General features: G+C 58.9%; 5 protein-coding genes across 5 annotated transcripts; all 5 read left to right on the top strand.

Moving 5' to 3' along the window:
• Positions 1-38: 38 nt before the first annotated feature.
• Positions 39-4808, top strand: LSCM1_02182 (uncharacterized protein; the record flags this gene model as incomplete). The annotated part of the gene is made up of 1 exon (XM_067319769.1): positions 39-4808. One exon carries the CDS (start codon positions 39-41, stop codon positions 4806-4808), a length of 4770 nt encoding a protein of 1589 aa, XP_067175144.1.
• A 3551-nt stretch (positions 4809-8359) lies between these two features.
• On the top strand, positions 8360-10657 carry LSCM1_02181 (uncharacterized protein; the record flags this gene model as incomplete). Its single annotated transcript, XM_067319768.1, has 1 exon — positions 8360-10657. The coding sequence occupies one exon, from the start codon at positions 8360-8362 to the stop codon at positions 10655-10657; it is 2298 nt and encodes a 765-aa protein (XP_067175143.1).
• Positions 10658-12563: 1906 nt separating this feature from the next.
• Positions 12564-14240, top strand: LSCM1_02180 (uncharacterized protein; the record flags this gene model as incomplete). The annotated part of the gene is made up of 1 exon (XM_067319767.1): positions 12564-14240. One exon carries the CDS (start codon positions 12564-12566, stop codon positions 14238-14240), a length of 1677 nt encoding a protein of 558 aa, XP_067175142.1.
• Positions 14241-15055: 815 nt separating this feature from the next.
• LSCM1_02179 (uncharacterized protein) lies at positions 15056-15853 on the top strand (the record flags this gene model as incomplete). The annotated part of the gene is made up of 1 exon (XM_067319766.1): positions 15056-15853. The coding sequence occupies one exon, from the start codon at positions 15056-15058 to the stop codon at positions 15851-15853; it is 798 nt and encodes a 265-aa protein (XP_067175141.1).
• A 1074-nt stretch (positions 15854-16927) lies between these two features.
• LSCM1_02178 (uncharacterized protein) lies at positions 16928-22387 on the top strand (the record flags this gene model as incomplete). The annotated part of the gene is made up of 1 exon (XM_067319765.1): positions 16928-22387. The coding sequence occupies one exon, from the start codon at positions 16928-16930 to the stop codon at positions 22385-22387; it is 5460 nt and encodes a 1819-aa protein (XP_067175140.1).
• Between the last annotated feature and the right edge of the window lie 420 nt (positions 22388-22807).

Below are 22807 nucleotides of genomic sequence, written 5' to 3'. Positions count from 1 at the left end.
ATTGCACACCTGCCAGCCAAGTGGTCTGCTCGCCAAGTATGGAGGGGTGTGTGGCGCTGGCCGGCACTTCGGCCGACACGCGCGTGAGCGAAAAGGATGCTCATCTGGCGAGCCTGTCCATCGAGAAACGTGAGGCAGCGAAGAAGATCGAGGTGCTGGAGGCCGTGATAGCTGATTTGCAAGCGCAACTTCAACATGCAACTGCCCCTGTACTGCTTCCCTCCGATGAAGGGCTCTCGTCCACATTCTTAGAGGGGAAGAAGGCGCGAAAAAGCACACAGATAGGGGAAGTGACGATGTGGAACGAAGAACTGGTCCACACTGTCGAACAGCTGCAGCGCGCACTCGTGCAGCTGGAAGCGGACTCAAAGCCACAACTGGCTTCCCTGACTGATCGCTTGAACGAGATGCGAAAAGAGAATGAGAGGTTGCTGCGCGAGAACGATTCTCTGAAGGCCCGTGTCGGTGACGACATCTTGCGGCAGCGGCAAACAAAGCGTATTGAAGCAGCGTTCGAGCGTGCTCGCATCGCCACACGGGTACGGGCAGCCGGACTTCAGCGGCTCGAGGCGGCAGAGGCAAACTTGATGGAGGCTCACGACGATATGTATCATGTGCAGCGTTGGGATGCAATACTGCTTCCTCAGCGAGACGTCTCTTTTGTTTTCCACTATGTCTCGAATGTGACATATCCCCTGCGCGGCATTGAGGAGCTGGTAATGAGTGTGTATCAGCAGTTTCTCTTTCACAGCAGCTCCCGCTGCCGAGGTTACCGCGTTGGCTTCTACAAAAGCATGGAGGTGTTTGTGTTTCAGGCGCCGTCTGACGCGCTTGTGTTTGCAAAGGAGTGCCATGAGCAGCTTGTACGTCTCTCATGGCTGTCGTGTATCGAAAGCATGCCGTCTTTTTCCACTATCATCGAAGGGGGCACGGTGCTGTACAAAGGGCCTCGTATTCACACCTGCATCTTTTCATGCTCGCCAGAGTCATACGTAGACCCGGTCTCCGGAAAGTACGCCTTTTTCGGACCAGAGGTTTTGGAAGCGGTTCAGGCCGCCATCGAGCAGTCCCCCATCGGCGAAATTGCCGTGAATGAAATGTGGGCACAGCTTATGTGCTTGCGGTCGCGTATGCGGGACGATCGATCAGCGCAGACGTATAGCAGCGTGGCCGAGCTGCGTGAGTGCCTAGGCCCTCAGTGGGATGTTGTGGGGCTCCCTGGTGCCCGTCGTATCATCGCCTCCATTTTGCCCTCCGAGCTGTGCAGTCGCCGTGGGGTGCAGGCGCCCATGCTGCATCCAAGCTGCAAGTACCCCTGCTTGGAGATGCAAGACAGGGGCTCTGTGGGCCGCATGGTGGTCAAGGGGATGAAAGGAATGCTCTGCGATACTTTTCAAGGCCCCGGGGAGGACGGCAAAAAGTCGAAAGGGGGTTGCGGTGTTATTCTGCAACACATGCAACGCCACGCCGACGTTTTGAACGAAGCCGCCAGTACGTCGCCTTCGCACACCTCGAGTCACGAGCGGAACGCCAAGTTCTCGGAAAGTGCTGCCCACCTGCTGGAGCTCTTTTTGGCGCGGGATGAGAAGAATAATGTCATTGCACTCTATCGAAAAATGGAGGCTGGCTGCGCAGCGCTCGAGCGGCGCATGATGGAGTCCGAAGACCGCTTTGAGATCAGCAAGCACAAAACGTTGAACCCGTCGGAGACAGCCTACATCTGCACAATCGACACAGGTGACGATGCTATCTGGAAACGACTGCTCCTGAAGAGCATCTCCAATGATCAGTTCGAGTCGATTCAAAACACCATCCGCGGCCACATCCACAACGCTGCGAAGGTGCATTTCGGTTTCCTTATGAGCGGCAACTACACTGATGTCTTCACGTACGTATTCCGTGAGGTGGAGCAGGCCCTCGCTTTCGTGTCGGAGATTTACATCAAGGTCAACCGCACAGGCACAAAGTATGCTCATACGTCGCTGGGCAAGGGTCGCGACATCTTCCTTTTCCGTGCCGGTGTGGCGAGCGGGCCGATGAGCGCCATCTACCGCAGCGTAGAAAACGGAGTGCTTAAGTGCACAGGCCCGGCCATTCGCCTCTCAGGCACTCTGTGCGACCTCGCCGAATGTGGAGAGATCCTTGCCATGGAAGACGTCATCCGCAGCTTTCACTCAAAGAACGAGAACCTGATCGACACGCAGTACAATATCGTGAAGCAGAGGTCCCAGTTCATCGGCTCCTGCGACGCTCCGGCGGTGGTGCACTCCATTCTGCCTAAGCCGTTTGCATACCGTCGCTCGCAGCTGCGCAACTGTGGGGGGGCAGCCATGCAGAACAAGAAGCTCTACCTGCCCTACCGTTCTGTCCTGGCAACGCTGATGCTGCGCCGGGATGAGCTGCCGCGACAGGGCGTACTCGAAATGATGGAGCAGCAGCAGCGCCGCCTGGAGCTTGGTGAGATGGCCCGCATGAGCGCCGAGGACGAATACGAGCGCAGCTGCACAGTCAGCGAGGCTGCGGGCCCGCTGCTGTGTAACCCTTGGCTGCTACTGTGCCAGCCGCAAGCAGAGGAGCAGAAAGAGGTGTCGGCGCGTCGCAGCTTAGTGCGGTTCCGGACGATGGAGGACGAAGAGGCGGATCTCATGTATGCCCGGCGCTCGACAAAGCCCCTTGCGTTCCTTTACTGCGACGTCGCCAGTGCCGGCACGATTGCCCGGTCTGTCGCGCCACCCCTCCTAAAGCTCGTCTGGGCACACTATAACTATATAGTGCAGAGCTCGGTGTGCAACTTCAGCGGCTACGTGGCGAAGACAAACTCCACGACTGCGTATCTGGTGCTGTTCGAGAGCCCTGTTATGGCGCTTGAGGCGGCGCGGCAGATCCAGCTGGAGATGGTAGAATCGATCTGGCCTGAGGAGCTGCGCCTGCTAGAGTCGACGCTGCATGTGAAAGACGTCAAAGCCCACACGGTACTGTTTAACGGGCCTCGCCCGAAGATCGCCGTGCACGTATCGGATCAGTACATGTGGCGCTTCATCTCCTCGCCGTCTTCATCCGCACCTCACAAAAGTGACACCAGCAGCAAGGCCCTCAGTGAAGACGGCACCGGCGGTGGTGACACCTCCGCTCCTCCTTTTGGCGCCGTTCACGTCAGCGGCGTGGGTGTGGATGAGACCTTCGTGCTCGGCCGGCATGCACATGGTGGCGAGATACGTCTGAGTCGGCCGCTATTGGAGGCGGTGGGCACGCACCCAAGCGGAAAGCTGCTCCTAGAGCAGCTGGCAATGGAGGTGGTGGTGGCGCCGAGCGTTATTCGTCCTACCCAAGGCGCCACAAAGAGCAATAGCGCCGTTAATGGGACGGCGACGACGGCGAAAGGTAAGATCGAGCCGAAGGCAGTGAAAACGAACGTCTTTGCGGAGGAGTGCGTGGTTTCTGTGCCGCGCCAGCTCGAGGGTCGTTTGACACTGATACTGCCGTCCACAAGTGCCGACTTTGGTGCTGCCAAGCTCACTGAGGAGGCCTTGGCGATGGCAACGACCTCTGCGGCGCAAGGGAATGCGGAGGGCACCAACGGCGAGGACGATGGTGCAGGCCCCGCTCAAGTCACCGATGAGCTCAACTCGGCAACAGCCGCGGCTGCCGTGACGGAGACGACGGACCTTGCATCGGCGGCGCTTCCCAAGGCCATGCTCTTGCCAGCGGCCATGGTGACGCAGCACTCATGGCTTGTAGATCCCAAAGAGTCTTTTAGGCCGCTGCCGGCTGCGAGGCGCACGGACTGGAGCACTGCGTCGCAGAAACCCGTCGACCGCCTCACGGAGCTCGGCTTCTTGAGTGAGACAAAGAAAATTCAGGCAGCCCTGCGGGATGTGCTTCATCTGTTCCCCGCAACGCAGCGGTTTTCCCAGGCGCTTGAGAACATGTCGGACGAGTGCGCGAGTGAGTTCCCGGCTGATTTACTGGCCGCCAGCACCACCAGCTCAGCCGTTGGTGGCACAGCAGGAAAAAAGGGAAGCGCCGATACTCGATTGCCTACAAAGATTCCAGTGCTCCCGGCAGTGGCGTCCACCGCTCGTGGAAGCGCCAGCTTCGTCCGTCGAACGAAAGACGCTGGCCTCTCAAAAGCACCCCCGACCGCTACCGCGGCGCGCACGGCTGGCCGAGCTGCTGCCATCTGGCAGTATGCGCTTTTCATGGACTTCTCCAAGTGCCTCATCACTGTGCTGCTGAACGCACTGGAGATCGGCGCCGAACAGGGTTCCCCACCTCCTCTGCCGCTGCCCCGAGGCAGAGAAAGCAGCAAGATCGAAGCGGTTGGCCCCCCAAAAATCCCTGGAGGCAGTGGCCGCCCAGGTGCTCTCAATGTGGGCTCCGGCGGTAGCTCGCACAAGTACCCTCGCAGCACCTTGAGCGAGAAGGCCCAGGGCCCATACTTTGTCCCCATAGAGCACTCTACATTGGGCAGCGCGCACGAGTCGAACGACTCTCTGCCCAGCATTTCAACAGCCAGCGGGCGGCTTCCAAGCAAGTCCTCTGCCGCGTCAAGCGTGAGCCTCACAGCCTCTTCGCTGAGTAGTAATGCGGAGCTGAAGAGCAGGACCTCCTCTGATTCTCCCGGGGAAGACCTAATGGCCTGCCCTGAGCGGCCGTTCCTGCGGGCGCTCGACTACCTCGATGACGCATGTCGCACACTGACACAGCTGTCAGGCATAGAGCTAGGAAAACTGGCGACGATCCCAGCAGCGCCACCGTCAAAGCCCAAGACTTTTCCGGGCCGATTCAGAAGCCCACAGCGTCAGTGACATGGCAGCACTAGAGCGCCCAGGTGCTTACCGATGATGGTTGCCGTGTTACTGGCGCTGGCAGCACCTACTGTGTAGCAGATCATGTAAAAGAGCTTGAGGCGAGTCAGATGAAAATGGAGTATGTCAAAGGTCACATGGAGGGGGGGAAGGAGGATTGCGGGAATCGAGCGTGGCAAGGCGGTTGAGATCTTGTGCGCGCCTGGAGCATCTTCTCGGGTATGATTCCTCACCTCAGTCCCCTCCCGCCCACTTTACCCTCCACCGCGCTTGCGTTTCTTTTCGTGTCTGTTTGTTTGTCTTCTTTACCCTTTCACGTTTGACGACGTCACTTTCCGTTTTCCATCTTACCTTTTGCTTATGGGTGCCGCGAGCACCCCGATGTACAGCACCGTGCGCATGCAGCCTCCCTCCCTCCCTACTCTCTCTCTCCCCCTCTCAGACGCTCCTGCGTGACTCGCACCGCTTTAGGCTACGGAAGCGAGAGGCGGTGTGCTTATGTGTTGCGTATGCGAGAGATGACAGCGGTGGATAGAAGCTCACCCGCAGCTTGGACGGTCCATCTTTTTGTTGCTTCTGTTGCATGTCCATGGATGTAGATAGTGAGCTACGGATGTGGCGGTCCCCCTGTATTGTATGTTGATTAGGTTTGCGTCACTGCCGTCTCCATCCTTCTCCCCCATTTCCGCTCATTCAAATGTTCCACGTGAGTCCCTTCTCCTCTCGCTTTTTTTTCTTTCGAACCCATGCCGCGCTCCATGTCGAAGCTGCGAGCGCAAACTGGCAGCCAGACTCACTGAGGCCGATCCCCGCATACCATTGCCGAGATCAAGGCGAATCCTGAAGTGTCTTTTTCACTGATGCACAACAGACGACACGGCTGCCGAGAGAGCCAGAAAGCCGCTCTCTCTCCCTCCCTCGCTCAGCTCGCACCGAAATATTTCTGTATTCGCTTTTTTCTCCCGCTTCTCCCGGCCCTCTTCTCTTCGCTATTTCTTTTCCTTCACGTCTTCCCTCTCTGTTTTGCGGCTTTTTTGCTCGCCGGCTTTCCCCATGATTCTCTCTCTCGTTGTCGTCTGCAACCGCCTCTTTTGTGCGTGTGTGTGTGTTTCCGTTGTGGTGGTGGTTCTCCTTGTCACGTCTTCTTCGTTCCCCCCCCCCCTCTTGTATATATATATAGGTATATATATACGTATTTCTTTTGGCGATGCTGTGGTGAGAAGTGGCGGACCTTCCAAGAAGAACAACAAAAAAGGAAGATTCGTCCTCTTTTACCTCTTCACCTCTCACCCCGTGCACCTCTACCTTCCCCTCTTTCCTTCCCTCTGCCTCCTCAGGAGGGGAGACGGGGAGAGAAAGGGTACGCGTAACGCACAGGCGCGGCCGGCTCTTATGTCGTTTATCACTCCCAGTTCCGCGTGACAGAGAACCGACTCTCAACAGCCACAACCACAAACGGAAAAGGAAACGCCAAGACGGATAAAAGCAAAAAGCGGTCAGGCACACAGTCGCCGTGAATTCAATGTCGTGGGCGTACTTAGCGGTCTCCCCCCACTCCCCTCCCTTCCTTCCTCTCACCCTCCTCAACTCCCCATCCCCATGGGAATCGTCGGTGCCTGCGTCTTGATGTCTTTTGAGAGCGTTGCCGTAGTCTAGTGAAGTCATCATCGCTGCTCTAAGCGACTTCCTCTTTGAGTAAGCGCAGCTGCTTTCAATGCTGGCCTTGCCATTCATCACGCAAGTGCCACTGACACTGCCAAGAGGGGGCTGGACGACGAGCATGCCGTGCACATGTCTTTGGGCGGGTGTGGCTCAAAGGCACACGTCACTTCTACCGGCGCACCAATCTGAATGCCTCTATTGGAATCTCTTCCATCATTCCTTTTCTGACGCACGTCTCTGTTCTCCACACACACAAAAAAACGCTTGACATCATCGTCGCACGCTTGCACGCGCCCTCGTATCAGCGCACGACGTTGGGGCTCTCGTGGACAGTGCGAGAGCACATCTGTCTGTCAAGAAATACACGCGCTTGCATACGCGCAGATACAGAGGCTCCCTGCCATCGCCGTAGGCCACAGCGTACAACGAAACGGATACATACACGCCCACCGCCACCTGACGTCAAGAGGGCGGCCCGTCCATCACATCCTTTTGTTTGTGTGCCAGTGTACGCGGATTTGTAACTGTGCTTGCTCCTGTGCTTGTGTGTAGTGGATTCGGTGCATGCACGCCCCTCCTTACGCAGACGCACATATACATACAGCATTGCCCCTTGCCCTCATGCTCCTCCGCCAGCACTTTCCTCTATTGTAATACTGCCTTTCCGCTCCTCAGCTGCGCTGGGCTCTTGTCGAGATTTCTTCCCCACCCCTCACCCCTCACTACCCCTCTCTGTCTTTCTCGCCTGTCTATCCGCTCGTCTTCACGCTCAATCCTTTCCCGTTCGGCCTTCCCTTTCCCCTCTCCCCTCTGACTCTGCGTGCACTTCTTCACCTCTTTTGTATGCATACATATGTACGTGTGTGCGAGCGCGCGTTGAATCCTTCACGTGTTTGAGCTCAACTGTTCTTCCCCCGTCTGTTGGTGTGCGTCTATTGCTGTGTGTGCGTGCTGCTTGGGGGGAGAGACGCGTGGAAGTCAGCGAGGTATAAATTCCTCGGACCTTCTCCTCATTTTCTTTGGGTTGCTTGTTTGTTGACCTCCCGTTTGCCGGGAGGTAGAAACCAAGGTCTCTGCGGACGAGAATCCGCTGCGCCACAGCATTGACCGCAAGGGAGGTCCTCCCCAGCTGCTCCAACCCGCGCTGGTGTGGTCACCGTTACTCTTTATGCTGCTGAGGGGTCTGGGCGCATACCAGAAGCAAAAGCGCTCAACCCTTTTTCTTCCCTTTCTCTTCTAACGTCCTGCGGTTTCGAAGGCCGCGCTGTATATCGCAACTCTGGGCTGGCTCGATAGTGGCAACGCCACAGCCATCTTTCGCGCCTCAGCCAACTGCCTTTGCTGTCGTGATTGTTTTCTGCCTTCGGATCTTGTTGACACGCTTTCTTCTCGAGTTGCTGTATCCGCGCCTGCGTCGGTGTGCATCGAAGCTGCTGCTAATGTACGTGCGAGACAGATATCTTGCTGCTACTCCCCTCTCGCCTTCTTATTCACCTAGGTTGGCTGTGCTCTTGTGATGGTGTATTGACGCTCTCTCCCTCTTGCTTCCCCTCCGATCCGCGGGCCGACTCGCCTGGTTCTCTTGCTCTGTCTTTCTTTTCGTCAGTTGTGGGTTGCTCCCCTCCCTCACTACCACCGTCTCTCTCATTCTTGTCTTTTGTGTTCTTGGCGGACTCTTCGTGGCGTATGTGTGTGTGTGTGTGCGTGTGTGCTGGCACAAAGGCTCGAGACGTGAAGCCACATTTTTCTTTTCTTTGTAGTCGCCCTCACCACGGCAGAAGCCGGCAAAGCAGCCGTTCGGCATCTTGTGCGCGTTGACCTCTTTGCGCCCCGCCCTGCACCGAGACAGACACAGATTTGACCGCGTTTCCTTGTACGAGGGAAGAGCAATGGTCATGCATCCTGCTCAGCGAAGCCAAAAGGAAGAGGTACCAAGGGCGCCGCTGTGGGCGCGTGCGGCGGTGATCGTCATTGAGGTGATCATGTGGCTGGCGACCTTCGGAATAGTAAAGCGCGTGGAGGCGCTGGAGAAGCTGCTTCACTACTCCCCTCACTGGGGCAAGCGAGAAAAGACCGAGAGCAGCATCAAGGACGCTCTGCGATCTGGCATCGGTGCGGCGCGCCGCTTCGCGCGGCCGCTTCGCATCGAGACTGAGATCTCTACCGAGTGCAGCAGTGGCGACAGCAGCGGTGCTATCACCCCACGAACCGCTACGGCGTACGAGGAGACGCTGAAAACGCGACAGCGAGTGAATGCGCGCATCCGCAGTTGCCTCCGCGACGTCTCCGTGGACGATCTGCAGGCGCCGCTCCTGGTGAATGCGTGCACATGGAACGTGAACCAACAGGCACCACCTGTGTATGAAGATGCCTTCCTGTCATGGCTGATCGGGCAGGAACTCACAGACGAGGTGAAGCACTATCAGGAGCACAAGCAGGCCATTTTAGCCAGCGGCGGCTCTCTGAGCAAGCCCCAGTACCCGACTGGCTCCTCAGCCATGCGGTCCCGGAAATCGACTTCGAACGCCAGCTCCAGTGAGGGCCCCAGAAGCTGCAAGTGCAGCGGCATGGAGGATCTCCGCCTAGCCGATCAGCAGAGGGCTGCAGCCATCTTGAACAGCGAGTGGCAGTGTCTCGAGGCAAAGTTCCCAGACTTGTTTCTCATTAGCCTGCAGGAGGTCGAGATGACGGGGACGGCGCTTGTGAAGGAATCGACGGAGCGCAGCTGGGAGTGGACGGATGCCATCATCGAAGCCCTGGCCGCTGCCTCGGATCGCACCATTCAATACAAGAAGGTGAAGGTGGTGCAGCTCGTCGGGCTGGTACTGATTGTGCTGGTGCAGGCAAAGCATGTAGACTACGTCTCCCACGTGCGCCTTTCCCTCACCCGCACCGGCGCTCTTTCCGTGCTGGGCAACAAAGGCTCCGTCGCCATGCGCGTCACCATCTACGGCAAGCGGTTTCTCTTCATCTCCGCCCACTTTGTGGCGCACAAGCACAACGAGAAGCGCCGCATGCGCAACTATCAGGCGGCGCTAAAGGATATTCGGTTCGACTTGCCCGCCTGGATCGACGACGAGACTGAAGTGTTGCAGACCTTTCTGAATTCGAAAGAGGTGCTGAGCCAAAGCATCGACAGCTCGTCAGTGAAGGGAAAAAGTGCGTGGGATCGTCTCTTCAGCTTCGGGCACTCCGCCTTTCGGCCGACCTTCACTTCAGCTGCGGAGACCCGTGTTCTGGACGACCACGACTACGTCTTCTTCATTGGAGACTTGAACTCGCGGCTGCACGCGCTGCCAGGATCCCTTATCAAAGAGTCCGTGAGGCGTGGTGAGTACGACAACCTGCTCTGCCACGACGAGCTGCGCCAGCTGATGGTGTCTGGTGAGGCCTTCGATGGCTTTCAGGAGCAGTGGATTTCGTTCCCGCCCACGTACAAGTACGATAGAGGCACGGACGTGTTCGACACCAGTCGAAAACACCGCGACCCGGCCTGGTGCGATCGCGTCCTCTTTCGCGTGCTGGAGAGCGATGCGGCGGCGGTGGCGTCGCAAAAAGAAATGTGTGCAGAGGCGGCCAAGTGTCTCATCATCTTTGAGTCGCCGCTGAATGCCCTGCGATCACCCGCCTATCTGCAAAGCAGCTCGTCAGACGCCGGTGCGTGGCTGTCGCTAGAAGACCTGGACAGTACGCAACTGGTCAAAGATGAGGCACCAGGAGCAATGGCGGCCTCCGCGCGCTTGTCGTCGTCCACGAGCTCTGACGATCTTTCCAGCGAGCGATCGCTGTCGCGTGAGCTGGAGGATACCTCCACTACCATGGCCGCGGCCGACCGGCAGAACGGCCGTGACTTGGCGGATAGGCTGTTTCAGTGTCCTTCGGCGTCGTTGCCGTTGGGTGCACCGCCGCATGGGGTGTGGGAGCGGAAACTGTGTGCGCCAACCTTCTGTGCCGCGCGTCGCCAACGGTGTGCGCCAGCGTCGCTGTCGTCAGTGGAAGAGGTTGCCATGCCGGTACGCTTCCCGATGGTAACCAACCACATTCACCCATTAGAGTATACGTATGTCCCGAATCTGCGGCAGTCAGACCACCGTCCAGTGCGCGCGCGCTTCGAGGTGAAGGTCATTGTGATGGAGCCGGCGTTGGTCAGGCAGATTGTGGAGGAAGTGCAGCAAATCCTTCATTGACGAAGTACCTTTACGGGCCGTACGTCTGATGGTGAAGCATTTTGACAGACGCGCCAATGGCCAGAGGAAACACGCTTCTCTGTCTCCTTGTTCGCTGCCTCTCTCACACACACACACTCTCTCCCCAAGCAGACCCTGCCATGTTTGCGCTCGCGAAGGTCTTCATGCTTCTCCCTTCCGGAGATGTCGCGTCCCCCTTCCTACCCTGCTCCTCCTCCTCCTCCCCCTTTCACTGCCTCTTTCACTCCCGCTGTTCTTCACCTCTGGAGTCGATGGTTGGCGTGTTTGCGCGCAGCACAGGAGACATCGCACTGCACGCGCATGCGAACGCGCGAAAGGGGATGATCTCTGCTGTGATGATAGAGAGAGGAAAGAGGGAGTGATGGTGGCGGTGAGGCGAGAGGTGGGGGCTGAGGAACATGCAATGGTGGCCACATCGCAGCGTACAACGAACGAAAAGAGCAAAGCGCCGCTGAAGAGGAAGACGCACCCGCCGTACACATCGGGTCAGAGACTCTGCAGCGCGTGGACAGAGTACGAAGGACGAGGTCCTTTTCTCTGCATCTGCGTCTGTGTGTCTGTATACGAGTGCATCCCCCAATACTGCGGCGCTAGCGATGCTGCCTTTCGCCAAGTCAGGGGGCGGATGCGCAGAAGAGGCGATTCGTGCGTTTTCTTTTTTTTCTTCTTTGATACAGGAAGCGTAGCCCCTTTGTTCTGTCATTAGGGGGATGCTGTTCCGTCTCCCGTTGTGCAGTCGCTCGTATCGTGGACGCACTAGACCGTGCCGCACCTCACCTACACTCACACACGCTCGTTTTCCTTTCTTTTCCTTCAGAGACGAGGCTTCGTTTCTCCCTATAGCACGTCTTTCCTACCCACACCCACGCCCCGCACCTCTCGCGCGTCCCCGTCGGTACCATCCCTGCGGGGGCGGTCCTTTGCGTTTGTGTGTGTGTGCGCGCGTGTGTGTGTGTGTGTTTGCACTGTCGTTACGCTGTTGCTTTATGATGTGTGAGATGGACATTTCTGCTCACCCCTCCCCTCTTCTCTGTCTGTCTGCCTCGCACTCATATTTTTCTACGTGATCTTACGCGCATGCCGATTCGCCGAATGAGTTGCTTTTTCTTTCGCCGTCGCCCCCCCTCCCTCCTCTCGATGCCCCTGAATCATTGCGCTCTCCCTCCCTCACTACCTCTCTTTCTCCCTGTTTTGTGTGGTGATGCGCATCAGCCGAGGAGCTGATAGGTACCAATGGAAAGGCAAAAAATATGAATTCAAAGCCGTTGGGGAACCTCGAACGGCGTCGACTCTGTAAGGTTGCTGCTATGGTATGCATCTGTTCCTTTCGATGAGCATATATGTACACTCACTTGCACGCAAATAGGAATCACACCGCCGTCGAAACGCCTGCGGAGGAAGTCCAGCCTTGGGGCTTGCGGGCCTCCATATGTCTTGATGCGTTAGATGCCCTATCGCTTCTCGCTTCTGCTTTATGCCGCTTTCTGCTTCTCTATCCCAGATGCTTCATCTCTTCCTGCTCGTGGTAACTTGTTCAGATCCCGCGCTTGCTCTCTCTCTCTCTACGCCACCGCGTCGCCAAAGCAACGTTTGCGCCGCTGTGACAGGTTTGCTCCGGCGGTGTGTGGGCTCTACAAGCGAGGTTGCATGGGAAGGAACGGGAGGGGGTGCGCACTTCGCGCTCCGCGAAAGGGTAACGTTCTGCGGCGCTTGCGTGCTCAACGAGCGATTGCCTTGCACTGCACCACCTGTGAGTTTCCACTCTGAGAGCACCAAGGCGCCATTTTTTTTGCTTCCGTTGGCTGGTGTTGGAACAGCGGTCACCAAGCACTTGAGGCACCCTAATACGCCGCTAGACTTCTCTGCGCATATAGCTCTTCTTACCATGAAGTCTTCCGTCTCCGCCAGCGGGAAGGTGTCTCCGCTGCGCAGTAACACCTTTCTTCTCCCGTCGCTGAAAGGCTCGCAGCGCACTGGGGCCGGCTACACATCCATTCGGCTCGATACATATCACGACACGAGTGACTTAAGGGCGGCGTTACGCAAAATAGAGGCAGCCTTTCTGCCGGTGGAGCAAGAGGCGGTGGCGTCGGCCACCGCCAACGTGAGCACAGCGATCGAGACGATCAAGGCGACCGTGGACGTACCACTCCAAAATGTGGGTGACGGTGCACCATCACGGCCGGCCGTTGTTGCTACAAAGAGGAGTGCTGCGATGGCACCAACGCTTCCGGGAAGTGTTCAACCGGCGATTTCGAAGCTTTCGCCGCAGCTTGTGATTTACTGCTTCTCCTTCTGCAACTTAAGAACGCTGGGGGTGCTTTGCATGGTGTCTGTGCGGATGAATGTGATTGTGGGGAGCCAGGGCACCGCGCTGTGGCTTGCGGCGGCTCACCAGCGGCGAATTCCCATCGCAGTCCCGGCCCGCGCGCGAGAGGAGCTACGCGTCGCTCTGGTGCAACGCGCACGCGAGCGTCACGCCGAGGAGGCATACTACGAGTCAGAGATAGCCAGAATGGAGGAGCGTCTCTCGGTGCGCGCGCAGGATATTTACGCACAAAACGTCGACGTCGATCTCACACTGCGAACGAACGGCGGGTCGTCAATGCCAGCGGCCTCGAGGTCTGTGCGACTCGGGCTCCGACAGCAGCTGCTAGCGCGGGCGAAAGCTTGTGCGGCGGTCGACTCCGCTGACACCGCTCCCGCCGCTCCTTCACCGTCGGCTGAAACGTGCGCTAAGCTGGAGAGAGAGATAGAGGCACTGGAAGAGATGAAGCGAACCTGCGAGTGCCGCCTGAATCTTCAGGAGGAACTTCTGCGGCAACAAGACGCGCAGCTGCGCCAGTGGCAGTCGCTGCTGGTTCCTTGTAAGGTATCTGAATCTGAGCCTTCTCTTGCGTGCGAGGCTGCCGGTGCAGCCACGGTCTCTTCTCGCTCCGAGAACGGGTCAGCAGCAGCTACCGTGCCTCACCCGGCGCTGGTCTCTGCCGCGGAAGTTGACGAGTTTGAGCGCCGTATAGCGCGTCTCGTTCTCAATGGCTGTGAGTCAACGTCATTGGCCGAGAGAACGGGTGCACCGGCGGGCGGAGCGCGTCTGCCTCCGGTGCTGCGGCGCGGCGTGGAAAACTTTGCGAGCTTGGAGCTAGTTTTGCGCGCACTTGGATGTGGCGAGCCTCATAATGGCCTCCATCCCACTAATCAGGGTAGTGTGCTAACGGGGAATGTCAGAGACGCGGCGACTGCATCGACGCCTACCGCCTCAGCCCCCGGCGGCGCCGTGCGAGCCGCTGCGAAGCGCTGGGACGCCTTTCAAAAGGTTTGCCCGCCTAATGAGGAGTACGAAAAAGCGCGCCTCTTTTTGAAAGCGCAGGCGCTGCAGGCCGGGCCAGCGCCAACACCTCGCGCGCAAAGCGGCGCTGGCGGGCGCAGTCCCGTTAATGTAGCCAATCAATCACGACAGCGGCCTTCTGCGAAGCAGATGGCAGGGCTCCTTCGGCTCTCTAGCTTTGTGCGTCGCGTAGAGGCGATGTCGGACGCGCAGGTGCTGCGGGAATGGATGTAAGCTTCAATGGAGGAGTAGCAAAGCCTCCTCCTCTTTTCCCCGCCTATTTCGTTGCATTGGAAAACGTGAACGACACGCCGGCTGTCCGTGCCCCCCACACACAAAAAAAAAATGGAAGTCGCTGATGCTGATCGCCATCGGCGGCGCCGTGTGATCTCCTGCCCTCCTTGCTTTCTTTACCGTCGCCTTCAACCGGAACCACGCTGAGGAAAGTGGGAAAAACGCTGGTGCCGAGAGAGGAAGGTGAACTGTAGCGCAGGAGGACCTGCACTAGCGGCGCCGTCTTACGGATACGGCTGCGTCCAACGAGCAGGGTTGCGCACGGGTGAAGCGATGCACCGTGTGAAGCCAACCTCTTCGCAGCGTGGCAGCTCGCATGCCGAGAAGTGGGAGGCAACGGGCGGGGGTACAGGGAATCTCGAAAGGTCCCTTATGACGCTATCCAGCTCAGGGGATGCGTCTCCCTCCCCCCATCGCTCCCCCGGTTGCGGCTCTTTTCCTTTGCCTGAGGCATATCTTGATCGACCTATACGTAGGCGCGTGATGTCACATGATGCACGCGGGGGACTGTTTGCCTGTACATTCTTCTTGAGATGGGCACCCCTCGCCTGCTCGTATTCCCTTCCCCCGCCTCGTCCTCTCGTGGAAGCTTTAAGTATCTGCACACATATGTAGATGCGTGGCAGCGGCACTTCGATAGCGCATCTGTCTCTCTCTTTTTTTTTCGCTTTGGGTGTCGTGAGCGTCTGAGACCATTAATACGTCTTGTGGTCTGCTTGCGGTGACCCTCTCTCGCTACGCACGCATTCGTCAAGATGCTAGTGCTGCGACTGTGCAGCTCCTCGCTGATACTACGCAGATGTGGCTGTCTTACGGGCGCCGCTGGGATCCTTGGCACCTTATCGAATCCTGTGAACACATCTCAGCGGTACGCTGCTTCCCTGTCTTCCTCTTTACCTTCTGCTAAGGACGAGGCTATTGAAGACAAGAATTGTGAGGCAGCTTCCGCGGAAAAGAAAGACGCCGCGGCGTCGGTTGCCTCAGGCACCGCTGAGACGACGGCGGCACCTCGCGTCGATGTCGACGCAGCCGCGAAGCGGATGGTGGCTCGGGAAGCCGTTATACGTGAGATTCTCTCGCGTGATAAGGTCGTCTTCGAGCTAAAACGTCAGCACGAGCTGAGCATGCTGCGTGTGGAACAGCAGCAGGCGCGTGTGCTGAAGGATCAGGAGGATCGCGGTATGTATTACGAGCAGAACAGCAATGTCCACACTTTCGACACGATTTCTGTCGGTCTCTACTCGCAGCGCAGCACCCTTTATCACACCATGAGCGCAGAGCGACTGCGCAACGTGAAGGTGTTCCTCATGGTGTTCTCAACGTTCGTCACGTGTGTCTACTTGTATTATCGCTACATGATCAATCCGGATTGGGCGTACGTGGAGCGGCCAATGAGCATGCTGGGCAGCCGCGTGATGGCGGTTCGCGAGCAGCGGTGGAAGCATCTGACGGATGCACAGCGGTTCGACGCATTGCGCAGGGAAGAGAGCGGGACCCCTTTAGCCGAGCATGATCCGAAAGGGGACGGGGCGCCTCTGACAGCAGCCCCTTGAGGTGTACGTGTGTGTGGGGGGTGGGGGGTCGTGGCTGTATCTTTGCCGTTGCTATTTTCTCTGCGTTTCCTTTTCGCTCACATTCCTCTGAGTGGAGAGCGCTGCTGAGGGAACGACAACAACAACAAAAAAAGAAGAAGGCGGCCAAAGTCCGACGCAGCAGATGCGCGTAGACGCCTCATCCAGCACCAAGGCTGGACCTATTCCTCGGTGGTATTCCGAGCCTGCGGTTCTGCGGTAGAGAGGGGTAGAGAGCAACGCGCAAAAAAAAAAGAACACTAGAAATAAGCTGCTGCTGCCGAATGAAATAGTGCGCCAGCGGGGGTGGGAGGGAGGAGAGAGGCCGCCCCCCCTTCCTCCTCCGAAAGACATCCTTGGGAGTCTAGTGCCGCTTCATGCACAGCAAGCTGTCTTACTAATTCCCTTGCCCTCTCCCCAGCGAGCTGCACACACAATCACACTGGCAGGTGCCCATCGCTCTAGCCCATTCCTCGCCTTTGCTTCCTCCTTTTCTCCCGCTCGTATATCTCGCTGCCTTGCCCGGCAAAGCCCTCTACTTCGCCGCGGCCAGTGCCGCTACTTCTGTAGGTGTCGGTGCCGACGTTGCATTGCGTGGCGAGAGGCGCACGCGGGGGTGTGAAAGGTGTCACCTTAGCTGTTGGCGTGCTCAGTGCCCACCACTGTCGCCGTCTCGGGCAGTGGCCTCACCCTCCCTCTTACCCGCCCCTCTGGCACACCCGAGCACCGACGGAAAGAGCGTAGCGCCAAATTTCTGCACATGTCTGTGCGTATTCTGTCGTTGGTCCTGTACGTTTTGTGAGTCGTCCTGCCACGGCGTGGTTGGCGGTAATTGCCTGATTGGCTGCTCTCCGTACGGCGCTCTCCGTCAAGTCGGTGCGCCCGTTGACAGACCGTATTTTTATTTTCGCTATTTCCTCCATATCATCACAGATTGCCGTCATACCCCCCCCCTTGGCCTCACCCTCTCCCCCCAACACACACACACGCACCTCCTCCTCTCTTCCCCTTCTTTTTCGTTCCCCCGGGTCTTCTCGCTTGCTCTTCATTGGTGACATGCGAGCGTTTCCGAGCTGTTCAATCCGTGGCCATGACGTCAGCGCTACGGCGATCATGTCTGCGACGCGGGCCTCAGTGCCGTATATGTGGCTACAGCCATGGCGGACGCAGGTCTGCTGCACCGCGCGGCCGAAGAGTGGCACTTGCGTACCTTTTCCATTAGTAACCTCTGTTCGTCATCTGACCAGCAGCGGCGCTGGCACGGCACACGAGTCCTTCAGTGCCGAAGGTGTTTCCCCTTCTCCGCTATCTTCCCCTCCGCGCTACAGAAGCCAAGAGTGCGGAGCCACAGGAATGCGGGCCTCACCCCAGCCTCGACGCGTTGCCCGTCGCCGTGCGAAGTCATCGACGCCGTCTCCTGCCCAAGAGGCCTCCACTCTTGCTGTGGAGACTCGATCAATCTCTGAGTCCTCCTTTCCGTCCGTACGGCCCGGCCCGAGCACTGGCGAGCTGTCGAGGGCACAGCGGCAGCAGTCCACGATGCTGACATCTCCGAAGTCGCGCACGGAGGGCCGATTTTTAGTGTATCCATCTGCCACATTACAAGCGCGCTCAGTACCGAGGCCGATGGCAACAGTGCCGTGCCGTGGCAACAGCGCCGCAGTGAGCGAGCTACCGCGAACCGATGGCGTTGAGCAGATGCCCCCACACGGAAGCGTTGAAGCGCACAGCAGCGGCGATCGGCAGCTTCCGGAGCGCACTCGCTCAGCCAGATGCGGTCCAAAAATGCACATGGCGGAGCTGTGGCTGCCTCAAAAGAAGAAAACAAAAACGTCACGGGCTCCACGAATACGGTCACTACCGGGCGGCCGGCTCGAAGACGCCGCAGGCGTATCCCCACTAGCCGTGGACAGAGGAGCAGAGGAGCGAGTAGTCGCGATGCTCCGCAGCGATCAGGAACAGGCCGACCCGGATGCGGAGTTTGTGATACAGGAGCCGACTATGCACCACATACCGCATTCACAGCTCAAGCGGTGCGTGCTCGAGCTTCCTCTGAACAGCCGCTGTGACAAAGGAGACGCCGCCAAAAATGAGGTCTTCGCTATCGGGCAGTCAAAGAAGGCCAAAGTCGCTCGCGCGCTGTGCTTCATGCATGCAGAGCAGCTGCTGGATCACTACATGAGCGGAAGAGAGACAGCATCGCCGTCAGCGGCGGGCACCTTCACAGCTCCTCCTCCCTTGGAAGAGAGGGCGCTGCCTTCTCAGGTCAGCATGCCGAAGCCGCACGAGTATGACTCATGGGACGAGTACGTGGACGCGAGTGCCGCATACGTGCAAGCTGTCGCCGCCCGCGTGAAAGAGGAGGCCTACAAGCGGGAGCAGGTGCCACGAAGTGGCCACCCTGTCGCAGATCGCGCCACAGAGCTTGTGCGTCGACACCCGAAGCGCTATTGTCGCCAGACTGCGCTGCAGGAACTCAACGAGAGCATTCGAGATGCCTCAAGCCTGATGGCAACGGCTCAGCTTCCGGGTACGGTCTTCGTGGCGACCCTCGTTCTCGACCCTCAAACGGGTTTGACAGCGACAGGGGTGGCCAAGAGCATGAAGGCAGCAAAGCGGCAGTGCGCCGCTCATGCGCTCTGCATTCTTCGGCTACTTCAGGCAGATGTGGAGGGGCGGCAGGTGACGGATGACACAGGGCGTTTGAGAGGTAGCGGCGCGCCAAAGAGCCCCAGCCACAAGGCGAACGACGACTCGCACTGCTCGAGTGCCCCGATGGAGTCGATTCTGAGACAGATGCAGCCTGCCTATCGGAAGCTTGTTCAGTACCACCACCTGCTCTTCGGCAAGGCTAGCCTGATGCCGCAAACGACGTTCACGAAGGAGTCGAGCGCGAAGAGTGGAGTCACCAGCGCCACCACGTATCGTTGCCACCTCACTCTCAACGGCCTCAGCTGTGACGGCACCGGTGTTAACCGCTTCGAGGCCGAGCGTGCTGCGATGGAGACCGCTATGGCAGACCTGTTACTCTACGATGAACGAATTCAGGCGGTGCAGGCGTTTGTTAATGCGCATCCGTCCATCTCACCCGGTTCCATCCCCTCTGCGGCACTGCCCACTGAGCTGGTGCTTCAGCTGCAGGCCCAATTGCAGCAGGTGGCACAGCAGCAAGCCGCCAATGTAGCCAGAGAGAGCGCAGCAGAACAGGGCGAGGACAATGACGGGCCTGACGCTGCAGGCGGCTGCAGAAGCCGCGTGCGCGGCATTGATGAGCGGCCCCTGCTGCGCATCAGCGAGTGCGCCTTTGCCACGGACCCGACGTACGCTGCGCAGATGCTGGACAAGCTGCGCGCCCTCCGGCGCGACCCTGTCTACCTCGCACAGTTTCATCCCCGCCGCTCGACGCTTGCGATGGCGACGGTGAAGACTCAGGTGCTCGACGCCGTTCAGCGCCACCGCGTTACTGTGCTGTGCGGGACGACAGGGTGCGGCAAGACGACGCAGGTGCCGCAGTACATCCTGGATTACGAGATCGAGCACGGCCGCGGAGGATCCTGCAACATTCTTGTCACGCAGCCACGTCGGCTGAGCAGCTTCAGCGTCGCCGAGCGCATCGCGCAGGAGCGGCTCAGCACAGTTGGAAGGGATGTAGGGTACGCGGTCCGACTGGATGCGCGTCCAGGCCGGCACATCACCGTGTGCACAACAGGTGTCCTGCTGCAGATCTTCTCTACCTACCCCGAGCTGGAGCACATCTCTCATCTCATTATCGACGAAGTGCACGAGCGAGACATCAACTGCGATGTCATTCTCGCGCTCGTGAAGAAACTGCTGGTCCGCAACTCCCGCCTTCGTGTGGTGCTGATGAGTGCGACAATGGAAGCTGACAGGTTTGCCCGCTACTTCGGCGTGGACACGCCCGTCGTGCAGGTAGAGGGCGCGGTGTACCCGGTGGCGATCCGCTACCTGGAAGACATCGCCGCTGAGGCAATAACTGCACCATTTTACTCGCCTGCCTTCGATGCCCTGCAGCTTGGGGAGCAGCGGCAGCAGCAGGAGATGCAAAGTAAGGGGAAGTGCACGGCGGCGATCGAGACGGCGAGCTCACGGGCAACTGCATCGAGAGGCGCTAGCTCGCGCAAGCCTCCCAAAACGGACTATAACCTAGTTGCCTACCTCGTCCACCGCTCCGTGCAGGTAGACCTTCAGAATGCCGCGGAGGGCAAGTCGATACTGGTCTTTCTCCCAGGGTGGAAGGAGCTAACGTCTGCGAGGGCTGCGATCAGAGATTATCAGGGCCCGTACGCGCTTCCCGCCGCGGAGAGTCGCCTCCACATCATTCTCCTTCACTCCACCATCGACAGCGCGAAGCAGCGGGAGTGCTTCATGCCAGCCCCGCCTGGTGCCGTGAAGGTGGTGCTGGCGACGAACATCGCCGAAAGCGGGATTACGATCGACGACGCTGCTGTGGTCATCGACACGGGCCTTATCAAGACAACCACCTGGAAAAGTCGCCCCATTGCCCTTCACCAGCACGGCGCCGCTGGCCCGAGCGGCTCTTCCTCGTCGGGGCGCCCGACCTTTGCGCTTGTGCCGCTGGACAAAGTACCGGTGTGCGGCGAGGCAGGAGACACCAGCAGCAGCGACGCGACCGTTGTCCCCACCCCCGTGTTCTCGACACAGCTTACGCTGGGCTACGCGAGCCAAGCCAACTGCACACAGCGCAAGGGACGCGCGGGGCGGACGCAGGGTGGTGTGTGCTACCGCCTTTTCACGAAGGAGCTGTGGGAGTCGCTGCCTCCGTTTCCGGAGGCTGACATTCACCGCGTACCACTAATGCAGGTGCTGCTAAAGCTGCTCTCGCTTGGGCACGCGAATCCCAAGGAAACGCTACAGACGTTTATCGAGCCGCCTTCGCACACCAACGTGGACGCGTCCATGGTGGTGCTTCGAGGCATCGGTGCTGTCGGGCAGGAGGATAGGCTTACCCCACTGGGAGAGTACCTGACCCTGCTGCCCTGTGACCCGCGCATCGGCAAAATGATGATCGTCGGTGCCGTGCTGCGCTGCTTGGACTCTGTTCTGACGGTGGCTGCGTGCACGGACGTGTGCCCGTTTGTCACTGGCCGAGATGTTGCGTCCGAGGCGCGGAAGAGACGCTATCTGCTGTCACGCGGCTCTCAAAGTGACCACGTCAGTTTTCTCAACGCGTACAACGCCTTCTGCGCCAACGGGGAAAGTGAAGACTTTGCCAAGTTTAACTTGTTGCACACAGGAAATATTCGCCTCATCTCCAAGTACAAGGCGCAGTACCGCGAAATATTGCTCCACGCTGGCCTCATCGGCGCGCAGGACGAGTTCGGAGAGGAGGGCGAAGTTGCGGAGGGCGCAGATGCTACGACTACTCCTCTACACGAACGCCTCGGCGACTACGGCGGCACAGTCAAGAATGCAGAGGGACGCTCGGTAGGTGGTACAGCGAGTCACCGCGTCGCCGGCTCACGTGCGCAGGATGTGCCGGTATCGGAAGCGGCGCCGCTTTCCTACCGCGGAGCGCTCTGCGTCGATACAAATAGTCTCTCCCGCCACAGCTTCGACGTTGCGTTGGTGAAGGCGTGTATCTGTGCGGCGCTCTTCCCGAACGTGGCACTGCTGCGGCCACCATCACAGGCGCTGTCCTCCGTGCGGCGCCCAAGTGCCGCACGAAAGCTGGAACTGAGGACCAAACACTTCCGCAGCATCAAGCCGGCCAAAGACAGCGTGTGTCGGCGCGTTGACGGTCCCCGAAGCGGCGGCGTTCCTGACCGTGAAGAAGTACTAAGCGAGCTCCGACGAGACTGTTGCGTCGCCTCTGCGGATTCTGGTGTGCTGAGCACGTCTCCGGCCCAGCCGGTCCCGGCGCTCTTCTACATCTTTCAGGATGTCTTTGGCTTGGGGGAGCAGCGTCAGGACTTCCTCACGAACCTGTCTGCGGTCAGCCTGTGGGCGTTGCTGCTCTTTGGCGCGTCGGAGTCGACGACCGAGTACAATGCGGAGCTGTCAATCTGTGTTGTGGACGGCTGGATCGCCGTGCACATCGACCGCGCCACCTTCGCCCTTGTCACGCAGCTTCGTCGGTCCCTGTTCGAGTGTTTGCGGGGAAAGTACCACAACCCGCGGGACCCGCAAAACAACTCCGCCCTCGAGACGGTCACGGCGATCTGCCGAAGACTTCTGAAGGCGCCTGTGTTGAGAATGACGGGTGCAACGTCGCCGGACACGCCGGGCAGCACAGCGGGCAGCGTCACTGCAGGGGGGGCACCGTCTTGGCAGCTAGTCGATATGGGCTCCATTATAGACCCTCTGGTGCACCTGCGGCGCAGCGGCTCTGGTCATGGAAGCGCGGGGGCTGTTGCTGGAGAGGAGACGCTGCTGAGCGTAGACGGCGATGACGGCGACGAAGATGATGACGAAGATCTTCCCAACTACGACCCTGTGGACGGGGACGAAATCGATGGGGTTATAAGGACAAGCTAGCGCATGCTTGTCTCTGTGCGAGTGAATGTGGAACCTCCGCATGCCGTACCTCAGACCCGAGCCATCCTTTTTTCTTTGTCGCCCCTTTGTAGCAAGGATGGCTGACAGACCTGTGTACCTGCCAGTAGCACCCACTCTTTTCCCACCCCCGCGTCACCGTCGCTCTGCGTTGCCGTCTCTACCTGGTGCGTCTGCACGTGTTTGTGTCGACTCCCTCTCCAGCCGTATGGCGCACGAGGCGCAACAGCACCTGGTGACGCTCGCGTAGCTACCTCCATCTTCGCCGCTCTCCCGAACTTCCTCTTCTGCCTCGCAAGCTGCTTCCCGTGACCGTGGGAAGAGGGAGAGAAAAAGAAAAAGTGGAGAGGATGAGGGATGACGCGGAGGGGAGGGGGTAGGAGAAGGGAGAGAGCGAGTGAG

The sequence above is a fragment of the Leishmania martiniquensis genome, chromosome 34 (assembly GCF_017916325.1).
Source record: "Leishmania martiniquensis isolate LSCM1 chromosome 34, whole genome shotgun sequence".
In the NCBI taxonomy this organism is placed as follows: domain Eukaryota; phylum Euglenozoa; class Kinetoplastea; order Trypanosomatida; family Trypanosomatidae; genus Leishmania; species Leishmania martiniquensis.
Note: the sequence above shows the minus strand (reverse complement) of the source record. Positions and strands in the feature narration are given on the sequence as shown.